Here is a 15,080-nt window from a genome sequence, read left to right as displayed (position 1 = left end):
CAGGGGTGGTCCTCCTGCCCTCCGGGCCGGGCCTCGGACCCTCTTCGTAATTATTTTCTTCTACGAGACCGCCTCTCGGTCTTGGAAGGAGTTCTCCTTCTGGCTACCGATGATACAGCTCCTCGCGTGGTTGTTCCTGCAGGTTTACGAAGGGAGGTCCTCACGTTATTACATGCGGGGCACTGGGGTGTTTCCCGTACTAAAACCTTGGCTCGCAGACATGTGTACTGGCCCGGTATTGACAGAGAAATTGAGCACTTGGTGGCCACCTGTTCCCAGTGTGCGAGCCAACAAGCATCTCCCAGGGCAGCGTTCTCTTAATGGCCGCCGCTCTATACCTTGCAGGCGGGGGATCGGGTGGTACGTCGTCACCAAAATCAGCTACGTCCACGTTCGGGCACCCACCCTCCGACCTCTCGGTCACCGGCTTCCCCATTGCCGGCACCTGTATTGGTTTCACAGGGGACGTTATCTCCTCTCCCTGCTGTGACTCTGCCGCACTGCGATGGTTCTCGGCCTTGGCAGCCTCCAGTAGCTCCAGCACCAGCATCGCCATCATTCGAGATGCCCCAGCGAGAGCCGGCCCCCCTAGCAGGTTCGGTTTCTCAGGGGGCTAGTTCACCTGTGGTTGTCCCTTCCCCTTCGTCCCCACCACTCGGTCTTGCCCCTCCCGAGGTGGAACGGGATCCGGAGTTCGACAGCTTGTCACCCGTTCTGTCCCGAGCTCCAGTTGTGGGACGACGGGGGCCTCTTCGTGTGGGTCACTTCCAGCCGTATTCGAAGGTTCCAGCTCGAGGGTTGGCAGATCCCCTCGACTCCGGCCATCCAATGGATGTGGAGGTCATCGCTCCTGCCCGACGCTACACCTTCCGACGCAGTGGATCACAGTGGCTTCACCCCCCGAAGGAGGAGGAGTGTAGTAGCCACCAGAAAGATCGCGGGAGGCGCACATTGGCACGGCGCGTCACGGGCGGTAGTTGCCGCAAGTAGAGTCCCGTCCACCAGAGGGCACGCGAGAATTCGGACGCGACCTCTGCCGGCATAACAACAAGAACAACAACAACAACTCCAGCAGCACGGGCCGTGCCCAGTCAGTCAACATCGGGCATGCCTAGGACACAGTCCCGGTCTACGCTAAGTGAAGTGCGACGTAAACGTGAACAGTGTTACTACATCATGGAAGTTAATATATCCAGGCAGGAACATCTCTGGAATATTGTTAAGGGTGGGTGGTATCATATAGATTCACAATACCTACAAAAACTGATTGACCGCATTCCTCGAGTTTGTGAGGCAGTCATTAAATCCGGAGGAGGATACTTTGATGAAAGTAAAATATAATGATTGTATTATATATGTGGAAGTTAATATAATTATATTTTGTGAGAAATAACATTTGATTTGTGTTGTAATCTGAAATACCATGGTGTATTGAAATTAATGAGCGGTAGTGTACATGTGAGGAAAGGTTAAGCTGAGTTTCACATGGGTGCTGCTTTCTAAATCCAAGCCATTATGGACACAAGCTTTTCTGTCTCAAGTAATTTTATTATATTTCAACTCAACACATTTTCAAGAATTCTGCAGCAAATCATTTTTAAGGATTTTCATCTGTAATTTAGCTGGTCCATTCTTTTACCAAGAGTCACTTGCACCATTTTCCAATCGATTGGAACTTTACACTGCACAAGAGATTTGTGATAAATGCAACCTAAGTAAGGGGTCAGTGCTGTGTAGTACACACTGTAAAACCACATTGGGATTCTATCCAGACATGGTGGCTTACGTGATTTCAACTTTTTCAGCTGCTGCTTTACACCAGATGCCTTTTGTTATGTCCTCCGTACAGGAGTCTGTGTGAAGGTCAGATGACATTATGTTGATACAGTCCTCCTGCATGAATGATTTCTTAAACATAAAATTTAAAACTTCGACTTTCCATTTGCTGTCTTGTACACTGATCAATGAGTGATTGGATAGAAGCCTTCAACCCGCTTAGCGATTTTAGATATGACATGAATTTTTTTTGGGTTCTGTAAAGATCTTGTGCTAAAGTATCATGGTGGGAGTTGTATGTTTCATGTATCAATATATTTACAGACTCAAAAATTTCTACTAACTTTTGCTTATCGGCATTTGTGCATTCTTTTTTGAACCAACAGTGCAACAGTCGCTGCTTCCTCAGACTTTTCCCAATTTTGTTATTAAACCGCGATGGGTCTTTACATCCTTAATCGACTTACTTGGCACATACTTCTCTAGCGTGTGCTCTACAGTCAGTTTAAACTTTGCCCATAATTCCTCTATATTCATCGTACTGGAACTAAATGATACCCATTCATTTTTTAATTGGGAATCTAATAAGTGCTTATCTGCTCTTTCTGTAAAAAATACTCCACTAGTCTTCTTAATGGATTTATTAACTTCAGTAACCTTTATAGCTATGATGATATCATGGTCACTAATCCATGTTTCTGTACTGACACTCTGGATAGAGTCATGTCAGTTTGTAGTTATTAGGCCTAAAATTTTTCATTGGATGTGGGCTATCAAACTAGCTGCTCGAAGACATGTTTTCAAAAAGCATGTTAAAAATTACTTCACAAGACAATGTGCTCATACCGCCTGCAAGTAATCCGTAGGTGCCGCACGCTATACTCAGTAGGTTGAAGTCGCCTCCAAGTATTACTGCCTGCTTTTGGTATTTCTGGGCTACTGAATGTAGACTTTACTTGAATGATTCTAAAACTGTCACAATGCAATTGGTTGGCTGATAAAAGCATCCAATAACTGACTTGAGTTCACCCAAGCCTGTTACTTGCATCCAGACGACTTCACAGTTAGACTCAGTTTGGACTTCAGTAGTAGACACTATATTTCTGTCAGCTCCCCCACCTATGACAGCTAATCCATCCTTTTGATATAAGTTCCATTACTTGCTAAATATTTTATAGCTTTCTACTTTGGTTTTCAGTCAGCTCTCAGTCCTCTGAATAATTTGAGTGCATAACTTTCCTGAAACACAGTAAATTCAGGAACTTTGTTATGTAGAGTTCAACAATTTACTGTTACAATTTGACAGTGGAAATGTCTTTACTTTGCATGCAGTCTGTTTTTGCTCCCTGCATATTGACCAGCGTGCATTCATCAGAGGACCTCAAACTACTGTCTAGCCTACAGAACCCCCATGTGCACTCTAAAAGCACTCTGATACCCAATTATCTACTTCCTTTGTTAGTGCACCCCTGACCTATCCATCTAACTTCATCCTTGTGCAATGAGAATTAAATTACTTCAATCTACCATCCATTATTAAAAGCCTTGCTCATGTCTTGAGCAATTTGAAAGAATACCTGTTGTGCAAGTCATTTTACTGAATTTGTGGATTTTATTTTAATGAGCAAGCCCATATTAACTTTTTATATTGGTCTGCCTCATTATTATTTGCATAAATATTAACTTTTAAGTTCTGTTGTAGTATATACCTTATTAATTTTGTCCTTTAATTTTGTTACTGTGATGTCTCATTAACTTATTTGTTAATATAGATTAGCAATAAAATCTATGCTTTGCTTAAAGTCTTACCTAGTCACGGGTGATACACAGCTTATTGTATTATTTTGTCCTTGTTTAAACTTGTTTGAAAAAATTCTTCAAATACTGCAATATGGACAATATTCATAATTAATTATTAGTATGAAATAACTGTTTAAAGATTTACAATTTGGTGTGCTCCCTGCATCCATGGAGTGCAGTACATGTGGATTTCATGAGCTCATTCTTGAAAACCATATGTCTTTCCAACGTGTGTGCACTATCAAATTTCTTGTATATCCTACAGATGAGATTTACCGCATCTGCAACTGTGGCTAAAGCCCTTGTGAAAATACACTACTGGCCATTAAAATTGCTACACCACAAATATGACATGCTACAGATGCGAAATTTAACCGACAGGAAGAAGATGCTGTGATATGCAAATGATTAGCTTTTCAGAGCATTCACACAAGGTTGGCACCAATGGCGACACCTACAACGTGCTGACATGAGGAAAATTTCCAACCGACTTCTCATACACAAACAGCAGTTGACCGGCGTTGCCTGGTGAAACGTTGTTGTGATGCCTTGTGTGAGGAGGAGAAATGCGTACCATCACGTTTCCGACTTTGATAAAGGTCGGATTGTAGCGATTGCGGTTTATTGTACCGCGACATTGTAGCTCGCGTTGGTCAAGATCCAATGACCGTTTGCAGAACATGGAATCAGTGAGTTCAGGAGGGCAATACGGAACGCCCTGCTGGATCCCAACGGCCTCATATTACTAACAGTCGAGATGACAGGCATCTTATCCGCATGACTGTAACGGATCGTGCAGCCACGTCTCGATCCCTGAGTCAACAGATGGGGACGTTTGTAACCATCTGCACGAACAGTTTGACGATGTTTGCAGCAGCATGGACTATCAGCTTGGAGACCATGGCTGCGGTTACCGTTGACGCTGCATCACAGACAGGAGCGCCTGCGATGGTGTACTCAATGACGAACCTGGGTGCACGAATGGCAAAACGTCATTTTTCCAATGAATCCGGGTTCTGTTTACAGCATCATGATGGTCACATCCGTGTTTGACGACATCGCGGTGAACGCACATTGGAAGCATGTATTCGTCATCGCCATACTGACGTATCACCTGGCGTGATGATATGGGGTGCCATTGGTTACATGTCTCGGTCACATCTTGTTTGCATTGATGGCACTTTGAACAGTGGACGTTACATTTCAGACGGGTTACGACCTGTGGCTCTACGCTTCATTCGATCCCTGCGAAACCCTACATTTCAGCAGGGTAATGCAAGACCGCATGTTGCAGGTCCTGTACGGGCCTTTCTGAGTACAGGAAATGTTTGACTGCTGCCCTGGCCAGCACGTTCTGCAGATCTCTCACCAATTGAAAACGTCTGGTCAGTGGTGGCCGAGCAACTGGCTCGTCACAATATTCCAGTCACTACTCTTGATGAATTGTGGTATCGTGTTGAAGCTGAATGGGCAGCTGTACCTGTACACACCGTCCAAGCTCTGTTTGACTCAATGCCTAGGCATATCAAAGTTGTTATTACGGCCAAAGGTGGTTGTTCTGGGTACTGATTTCTCAGGATCTATGCAACCAAATTGCGTGAAAATGTAATCACATGTCAGTTCTAGTATAATATATTTGTCTAATGGATACCTGTTTATCATCTGCATTTCTTCTTGGTGTAGCAATTTTAATGGCCAGTAGTGTCTCAGCTCAGATAAGACTTCAGTTTGCAACCATACCATTTGTAGATTTTTGTTAGAAAAGGAATTGAGCACATCCTCAAACCACTGTTCTACCCAGGTTATTATGATGAAGCTGAATGAAGGCAATAGCATTAAAATACAGATAACAATAGCTTTGTGTAATACTAATAATGACATTATACATGAAATCTTGGTAAAAGTATGTGGTCATGCTTTTTAGTATTTCAGTAATTATGTTAAAAATCATCACACATTCATTTATTTGTATCACCTAGTACATTTCATTGAAGCTACCATCATCAGAATCCATGGTACATAGATGTAGCAGAAAATCAGTATAAGGTATGATGTAGTTAAATGAAAATCATAAATAAAAAAAGTTATTGTAATGAAAATAACAACTTAAATCAGCTTGACTAAAACAAAACATTAAAAAATCTAGGTTTCATGAGACAATCCTGCAATGAATAAAGTATAATTTGTATGTCCTATCTGCACAGAACATAAATGCTAACTGATTTAGTTGTGTCTGAGAATGAGAAGAAAGGCCAAACATGTGCTGCATGGTGGTAAAATATAAAATTTATCACATACAAAGGGCAGTTCAGGAATGTAAATGCTCACTGTTATCAAACGAATTAGACAAAATGACTGTAAGCAGAACTGAAGAAAGAAAATGTATTTGGACAAATGCAATTGTGAAACAAAAGTACAGTTACAAAGTAGCCCATCAGAGAATATTACAAATTATCAAAAATAAACTCTTTAATGACTACATTTGTGAATGTGTATAGAGTCATTCCAGCTAGTGGCATCAGTCTGGCCTAACTTCTACATAGACTGAAGTACAAATGCCGCTGGACCTTCTTGGACTCATGCCAGTGACTTAAGTCATTACAACATAGCTCAGCTCAGCAGTTCGAGCCAAAAGCTGTGGATGTTTGCTGGGTGGACACCTGACACTGTCACTGGACACTGAGACAAGAAACTGCACACCATTGAGGTTGCTAGAACCAGATTTTTGTTGACATGACCCAGAGAAGCTCTTGTGTTAGGCTAGGAGTCAACCTCCAGGCATCATCAGCACCCTGCATTATCTTCAGCGAATGCGAGGATGTACAGCATGTGCTCATGTGGAGAACATCCAAAACACCAAAACAACAACCAAAACAGTGTCCAGAAGAGCTTTGGGGTACATTCTGGGAACCCATGGAGTCAGAAGTAGCGTTTGAAAGCCTGGAGATTCCTATGCTGCGTAAATGTGTCACATTGGCAACAGACCAACCTGCAGAAGAAGACTTGCCACCCATCATGATGAAGAAAGGCTGGTAGGGGCTGGTTAAAAGGGGTGGAGGAGATAACTTCTATTGCCACCTGACTCTTCAGTGAAATCAGAAGAGAAATCAGCGAACAGCTTCCACGAAATATTTTGAGTATTTGGTTGCAGCAGCAGCAAAGTTGTTTTTATCCTTCATTGTCCACATTTTACTGTTAATGAGCAGCTTCCAGCCATTGCCACTTTATAACATTCAGAGATTTACTTGTGTATCATTATCCTAGTACTGTTTCGCTTGTGATATGGCCTGGAGACAGTTTACAGATTGTTTGGGCACTATTTTTGTTTCCTTGTTGTTAGATTTTTGCTCTGATCTTGGTGCTGAAAGGATTACAACCATGTTATCTTTGTTTATGACATTAATAAAATTCATACACTCCTGGAAATTGAAAAAAGAACACATTGACACCAGTGTGTCAGACCCACCATACTTGCTCCGGACACTGCGAGAGGGCTGTACAAGCAATGATCACACGCACGGCACAGTGGACACACCAGGAACCGCGGTGTTGGCCGTTGAATGGCGCTAGCTGCGCAGCATTTGTGCACCGCCGCCGTCAGTGTCAGCCAGTTTGCCGTGGCATACGGAGCTCCATCGCAGTCTTTAACACTGGTAGCATGCCGCGACAGCGTGGACGTGAACCGTATGTGCAGTTGACGGACTTTGAGCGAGGGCGTATAGTGGGCATGCGGGAGGCCGGGTGGACGTACCGCCGAATTGCTCAACACGTGGGGCGTGAGGTCTCCACAGTACATCGATGTTGTCGCCAGTGGTCGGCGGAAGGTGCACGTGCCCGTCGACCTGGGACCGGACCGCAGCGACGCACGGATGCACGCCAAGACCGTAGGATCCTACGTAGTGCCGTAGGGGACCGCACCGCCACTTCCCAGCAAATTAGGGACACTGTTGCTCCTGGGGTATCGGCGAGGACCATTCGCAACCGTCTTCATGAAGCTGGGCTACGGTCCCGCACACCGTTAGGCCGTCTTCCGCTCACGCCCCAGCATCGTGCAGCCCGCCTCCAGTGGTGTCGCGACAGGCGTGAATGGAGGGACGAATGGAGATGTGTCGTCTTCAGCAATGAGAGTCGCTTCTGCCTTGGTGCCAATGATGGTCGTATGCGTGTTTGGCGCCGTGCAGGTGAGCGCCACAATCAGGACTGCATACGACCGAGGCACACAGGGCCAACACCCGGCATCATGGTGTGGGGAGCGATCTCCTACACTGGCCGTACACCACTGGTGATCGTCGAGGGGACACTGAATAGTGCACGGTACATACAAACCGTCATCGAACCCATTGTTCTACCATTCCTAGACCGGCAAGGGAACTTGCTGTTCCAACAGGACAATGCACGTCTGCATGTATCCCGTGCCACCCAACCTGCTCTAGAAGGTGTAAGTCAACTACCCTGGCCAGCAAGATCTCCGGATCTGTCCCCCATTGAGCATGTTTGGGACTGGATGAAGTGTCGTCTCACGCGGTCTGCACGTCCAGCACGAACGCTGGTCCAACTGAGGTGCCAGGTGGAAATGGCATGGCAAGCCGTTCCACAGGACTACATCCAGCATCTCTACGATCGTCTCCATGGGAGAATAGCAGCCTGCATTGCTGCGAAAGATGGATATACACTGTACTAGTGCCGACATTGTGCATGCTCTGTTGCCTGTGTCTATGTGCCTGTGGTTCTGTCAGTGTGATCACGTGATGTATCTGACCCCAGGAATGTGTCAATAAAGTTTCCCCTTCCTGGGACAATGAATTCACGGTGTTCTTATTTCAATTTCCAGGAGTGTATTTTGCTTGATACAGTACTAACCAGCCACAAAATAGCGCCCAGCTTTCCCATAGTCATACATTACTACCGTGAATGGAAACATTTGAACCACACCTCCCTTCATTGTATTGGCTGCCTCTGATCATGCCTCAAAACACACAAATGCCATTTAAAATCCTCTCTACCCTTTCCAAGTGAAATTATGTTCTGTGTCCAACCTACAGAGTTTTCTATAACAATGAAAACAATCAATTATTGATAAAATTATTTAATTGAAAATATGAATTTAATATTATTTAATTGGATAGATGAAAAATCTGCTCACCAAGCAGTGGCAGAACACACACATAAGACTTCTGCGATTGGCAAGCTTTCGGAGCCAGTGGCTCCTTCTTTGGGCAGAAGGGTTAAAGGGGAAGAAAGAAGGGTGAAGGAAAAGGAAAGGACTTGGTCTAACGATGCTCCAACCTCTGAGCAAATGGACGCACCCGTCCCACGTCACTGGCCTGCACACAATCAAAGGAAACACAGTCACTTTGAGCAATTGGTCTAACATAATGGTATCACTATGTTTTCGAAACAGAAACAATGAAGTTGGATCAGTATTGAATGTGCCAGATTTCATACAGCACGACAGTGTCATCTAGGTCTTCAAGAGGCGTGTGGGGAATCGGCATTGCTGCACAGAACAGTGGGACGTTGGGTAAAAGCCTTCAACGAAGGTTGGCAAACTGAGGCAGACACGCATCGGGCAGGTCGTCCTAGCGTCTCTAAAGAAGTAGTGCATGCTGTTGCCATGTTCGTGGACAGTGGTCAATGCCATACGATTCATGAGCTCGCCCACGAAGCCGGATAACACATATGACTGTGCTTCACATTCTAAAGGAACACCTGGGCATGCGAAAAATTGCATCACAACGGGTTCTGCATGACCTAATGGAAATGCAGAAATAAATGCATTATGACACTGCTCAGATGCACTTGGAGCACTAGGAGTGCAAAGGAGAGGCTTTCTTATGCCATATAGTAACACTGGATGAGACATGGGCCACATCATATGAGCCAAAACTGAAAAGCCAATCCGTCGAATGGTGCCATTATTGGTCACCGCGAAAGTCGAAACTGTGTCAGGGCCCCAGTATGGTGAAAGGTATGGTGATTCTCATGTACGACTGTGATGGTGTTATCCTAACGCATTACGTTCCTCCACGGCAGACCGTCAGTGCACAGTATTACTGTTCGTTTTTGGAGCATCACCTGCGACCAGCTTTGCAAAAGAAGCAGCGACATTTTCTGCGCAACCCACACATCATTTTGCACGACAATGCATGGGCACATACAGCGCAAGCTGTGGCTGTTCTGTTTGGTCGATGGGACTGGGAAGTACTGTACCTTCCACCATACTCCCTGGACATAAGTCCTTGTGACGTTGATTTGATGCCGAAGATGAAGGAACCACTTCATGGCATTCGCTTCAGAACTGTTCCAGAGATTCGACAGGCAGTAGACGGCTCCATTCACACCATCAACAGAACAGGCTCTGCTAACAGTATACTATGCCTTCCACAGTGCTGGCAACGGGTTCCACACAATGCTGGTGACTACTATGAGGGACAGCAACAGGTGCAAACATGTAACACTTTTGTATCAGTTGTGAATAAATAGTTGCCACTATTTAAGTTTCAACCCTCGTAGTTGTCAACTCCGGCTATCAATTCTTTGTTTGAAGTCAATCTTCGTTCACCAAGAAAAATTTTCAGTTTTGGGAAGAGATGGAAGTCTGGCAGAGACATATCAGGTGAATAAGGCAAATGTGGCAACAATTCATACCTTAGTTTGTGTAATTTTGCCATGGCGATGACACACGTTTTCAATCCGGTGTCAAGAGTCGCGGCACCCATCTTGTGGATAATTTTTTCATTTCTAATGCTGTAGTAGAAATGTGATATACCCTTTCAGATGACATCTGGCAAGTGTGAGAAATTTCACTCACTTTCAATTGGCAGTCCTCCATGACCATTTTGTGCACATTTGCAACAATTTCTGGAGTAGTGACACATCTTGGTCAACCACTGCACACATCATCATCTGAGCTGTCCCAACCAAATTTAAATTCATTTGTCCACTTGGCAACAGTTGAGTATGAATGAGCAGTCCCCCAGTGTATTCTGGAAATCAGCATGAATGTCCTTTTCTTTCATACCTTTCTTTACAAAGTTCTTAAGCACTGCTTGAATCTGGATTTTTCCATCTTCGCAAATCATTACACGGGAACAACAACAGAGCCATGTCACCGCCACATCTCTCTTCCAGGATCACTGATGTGGCACATGTTTACAGGCAACAGTCCAATGAAAACATGTTGCACTAGTGTTGACCTCTTGTGGTGATTCCGAGAACTTTTCAATCACTTTCGTATTTCTGCATTACCAGAGCCAAGTTGACATGTGAAAACAACCATGTGATACTGAAGTGAAACTACTGCAAGAAGTTTTATGTGGTCATGAAATTTAAACTATTGTTCTCTGATATCAATGCCAACCACCAAAGGACATATTCGATGACCTAGTCGGCAGAGCATGATTAATGCTGTCAATCCTGCTCCATCTCCTCGCATACGTGCATACGCACTTTCCATATTCTGCACCACCTGCTTCAGTAAGTTACACAGCTGTGAACTATACCTCCTACATATCCTTTAGTTCTATCATTATTCACATTGGTAAAAGTAATGTAGAAAATTATATTTTTAATTTTTGTTTGTTTTACATTTCTTAAAAACAACTGTTGTGGTCCATCTTAATTCACCCATGTTATATATTTTTTTCTTGGTCTGAGAAACAGTCCAATATTCTGTTTCTGGAAACTAACTATCACATTAAACTTCTATTTTTGCAGTAACCTAACTTGTCTAACACAATCACTTGTTTGTTTCAGTGCTGGGAGACATCTTTAGGACAGGAGCTTTATCGTCTTGTTATTTTGGACTTTTTCATTTCAACACTAGGAAGTTTCCTTATAGAATTCCTTCTTAAGAAAGTGGGCAGGTAAGTTCTTTCATAATGCAGTTGCTTGTCTTGCATGTAAGTTTTAATTCACTTTTAAATTAGCTGTAATATATGTGTTATTTAATTCCTTACTTTAAATCCATATGCTTGAAGAGGAGATTTCAGTGACAGGACCCAGATAAAAATTTGCACTTACAGTTCACTCTATTCTTCTCTATGAAGAAGAACCCAAAACTTTATATTCAAGAGGGCCTTTGGAATACTGATACTCTGTTATTCCAATATACACATTGTCCTTTGAGGGAAACAGATCACTTTGTTGGTGTATAGATCACAACTGAATAATTAGCATTAATCTCATAAGGACTACAATCACATTAACCGGAAAAGTAGACAGTTGTAAATACTTGTAAATCATATATTGATGATCTTACAAATCCTCATTACTGTTGTCAGTAATCATACTAACACCAAGCTGGTGTTGAAAGAGACTACAAAATTCAGAAGTTAAGACCTTGTAGTCATCTGTTGCCAATTGATCTGGGTTTTTAACTGCTTATAACATTTATTATGAGTGATTTGTTCACTGAATAATTGATAACTACTAATCTAAGCATTGAAATAGACAAGAATTAATGAAGTGCCCAAAATAAAAGTAAAATTTAAATCTCAGTAAATGTTTCAATAATTAATCTGCTAATAGAAGAAAAAAAACAGAAAAATTTTAAAGCAACTGGACAAAATGTTGATAGTTAGATACTGATAGAGGCTGCAGTGATATTGTGTGTAGATACTGTTAAGAAGGAAAATATCTTTCACTAAAAGGATGGATGTGACCATAGTAAACAGTCTAGTAACTTGAATAAGATCTTATAAAAGGAAGGGATAGGTTCAGAATTCGGTGGAGAGGAATAGTGAGATAATGGAGGTGTGACCATCAAATCCTCCTAGTAAAAATAGTGAGAGGCAAAGACAACAATGAAAGAGAGAGAGCTTCTTTCTTTCACCGTGAGAGTCTTTTGGTGCTCTCCTTTTCAGCCTCATTGATTTTAATCTCAGTAATGAAAATTGGGCATATAATACATATCTGGTTGTTACTTTTCATCTTAAATAATGCTGTGTTAATTTCTTCTCCCTCTGTATTTTTGCTAGCCTCCTGCCTCTTCAGTTTCCTTCAGTCTTATTAGTATGTGTTTCATCTTGTATTTGTTTTCTTTTCTCTTTACGATGCTGCCACTATTCTCCAGTGTCACTTTCTATTTTTATACATTCTTCTTCTGGGTTTGATTTTTATTTATGTGAGAGTGCTTCTTATCATACTCTAATTTTTTAATCACTGGTATGTTCATGATCTGCATTTCATTCAGTATCGGAATGTAAGCTGTTACACTTGCTCTTATTTCTGACTTGGTTAATAATTGTAGGTAATGGAAAACATAATTGTGTAGCAAAGTGTGTTCTCTGCTGGTCTGTGATGCAAATGAAAACTACATTTTGTCAGATCATCCCTCCATCCATCCTCTTGATCAACAAGGAACTGTAATTTAAAATTATGGTAATTTTGTCGTGTGATACACAGTTACTGTATCTAATTTCAAGGGATTTTTTGCTCCTGAAACTTATTCTTTATTTAATTAAAAAATCAAATACACACTTTAAACTAGAAAATCTTAATGACTGCTGCAGAAATCCTAAACACCATAGCAGTAACCTGAATATCATTGGCTGTGTAAAGAAAAGAAAAGAAAAGAAAAGAAAAGAAAAGAAAAAAGCAAGAATTTGATATAATTACAAAACTCTTTTATTTCATGAGTAGTGACCTACAAACATATACTTAATTATAGTCTCTCTTGGATTTTCTATTCATTTAAAATATTAAAAGAATTTTGACATTTTGTTGATAATGACACCATAGTTGTGGAACGTATAACTTATACAGGAGCACCACTGTATTCCTGATAGCTAACACAGAAATACTGGCATTTATGAATAATAAGCGTTCCTGTCACTGATCACTGCAAAACTGAGTTTCATTGCCATTTCTGATAGTGTAACATAAGAAAACATTGTGTTTGATTTAAGGGTTAGATTAGGTATGATCCATTTGATGTTTGTCATCGGTATTAGATAATTATAAATTCTAAATAAAATTTTACATTTGTGTTTTTCTAAATCAACTTGACAATTATCTGTTTTAAGAAATATTATTCTTTTACAGGAGTTCGTGTATCAAAATTGCTCCACCAGAGTTTGACATTACACGAAACACCTTGAATCTCATATACAATGAGACTTTAGTTTTTGTAGGCTTTTTCTACAGCCCACTTCTTCCTCTTGTTGTAACAATAAAAATGTTTATTACATTCTACATTAAGAAAGTAAGTCACCTCTCCATTTTGACTTTGCTTGAAATAATATTAATTCTTTATTTTATTTTTGTGTTCTGAAATTATTAATAAATTGTATTTTTCTTGATTGCAGTTTTAGTGTTTGTGATTACAAAGAGAAATTTATTAAACTGTTGAAATATTTCAGACAAATAAGATAAATTTACTGTTCTAAGGCATATTGCTGAGCTATATTTTTTGTTGGTTCTCGTAATATTACTTTAAGATACATGTTCAGGTAAATGTTACTAAAAAATACTGGAAATTAGCAATTGTGAGCACCCATAGTAGGGACAGCAGTCAACAGGGCAACCCATAATGTGTCCTTAGGCATACCTTAGGGATCGAACTGGAAACCTTAGCATCTATGTATAAACACCAGTTCAGCAAATGTTTGTTACTTCAGTTAATAAAATTAGGTTTTATTACTGTAAGTCTCCATTGTGCTGTGACAAGCATGCTGTCTTATGAGTTCGTTGCGATGTTTCTTTGCTACATGTCAGCATACATCCATACTTTAAAACAACACTGATGTCATCGAAGTACACTATCCACTGACAGTCAGTAGCGGTTCAGTTTTGACACTGTCTAGCACTTTCAAGGCTGTTCCAGTGATACTGCATTGTTAGTGTACTTGCAGATTCCATCTGGCTATTGTGAAGTCCCCATATGGGTTTCGGTTTGCTGAGCCTTTGTGTTATACCCAAATCTTGTCATTTCCTGGTTTGTGTGGTTAGTGATAGTAGATTATGTGTACAGTGGAATACTACTTTGGGAGAGGAATGAAGGATTTTTGGAAGGATGTTCCTCATTTTGAGTGTGATGAAAGGTGAGGTTATGCTGTTTCAGTCCAAGGTGTATTGGATAACTGTGTGCGAGGGGATGGGTGGGCGGCTGGGGTTGGATTTGAAGTTGGAGTGTGCTTCTTACTAGCTGATTAGTGGATGTATTTGTTGGAGAATTAGGAGCATACATGAATATGGCTCATGAGATTTGTTTGGGGTCCAGGTTTGGAGAGTGTGCTGGCTGTGAATGCATTAATAAAACTTTCTGCATACTAGTCAAGGGATTGATCATTACAGCAGATTGTCCTTGGATGGCTGGGTGACACATTAGAGACATTAGAGACCCCACCGACACCCCGCACCCCTACCTTCTACCTTCTTCCTAAAATTCACAAACCCAATCATCCCGGCTGCCCCATTGTAGCTGGTTACCAAGCCCCCACAGAACGTATCTCTGCCTACGTAGATCAACACCTTCAACCCATTACATGCAGTCTCCCATCCTT

At 41.8% G+C, this 15,080-nt stretch overlaps 1 protein-coding gene across 6 annotated transcripts in view; it reads left to right on the top strand.

Annotated features, from left to right (window-relative positions):
* LOC126236598 (transmembrane channel-like protein 5) overlaps positions 1–15,080 on the top strand; it is a 271,797-nt gene that overhangs the window by 205,865 nt on the left and 50,852 nt on the right. For all 6 annotated transcript variants that reach the window (XR_007544962.1, XM_049946024.1, XM_049946023.1 and 3 more), the window contains 2 exons: positions 11,332–11,441; positions 13,621–13,780. Coding sequence is in view for 5 of the 6 variants with exons in the window: in XM_049946024.1 (XP_049801981.1) it covers positions 11,332–11,441; positions 13,621–13,780 (270 nt within the window). In the remaining variant the exon portion in view is untranslated. The remainder of the gene's footprint in view (positions 1–11,331; positions 11,442–13,620; positions 13,781–15,080) is intronic.

The sequence above is a fragment of the Schistocerca nitens genome, chromosome 2 (assembly GCF_023898315.1).
Source record: "Schistocerca nitens isolate TAMUIC-IGC-003100 chromosome 2, iqSchNite1.1, whole genome shotgun sequence".
Taxonomy (NCBI): Eukaryota; Metazoa; Arthropoda; class Insecta; order Orthoptera; family Acrididae; genus Schistocerca; species Schistocerca nitens.
This window is presented reverse-complemented; position numbering and strand designations above follow the sequence as displayed.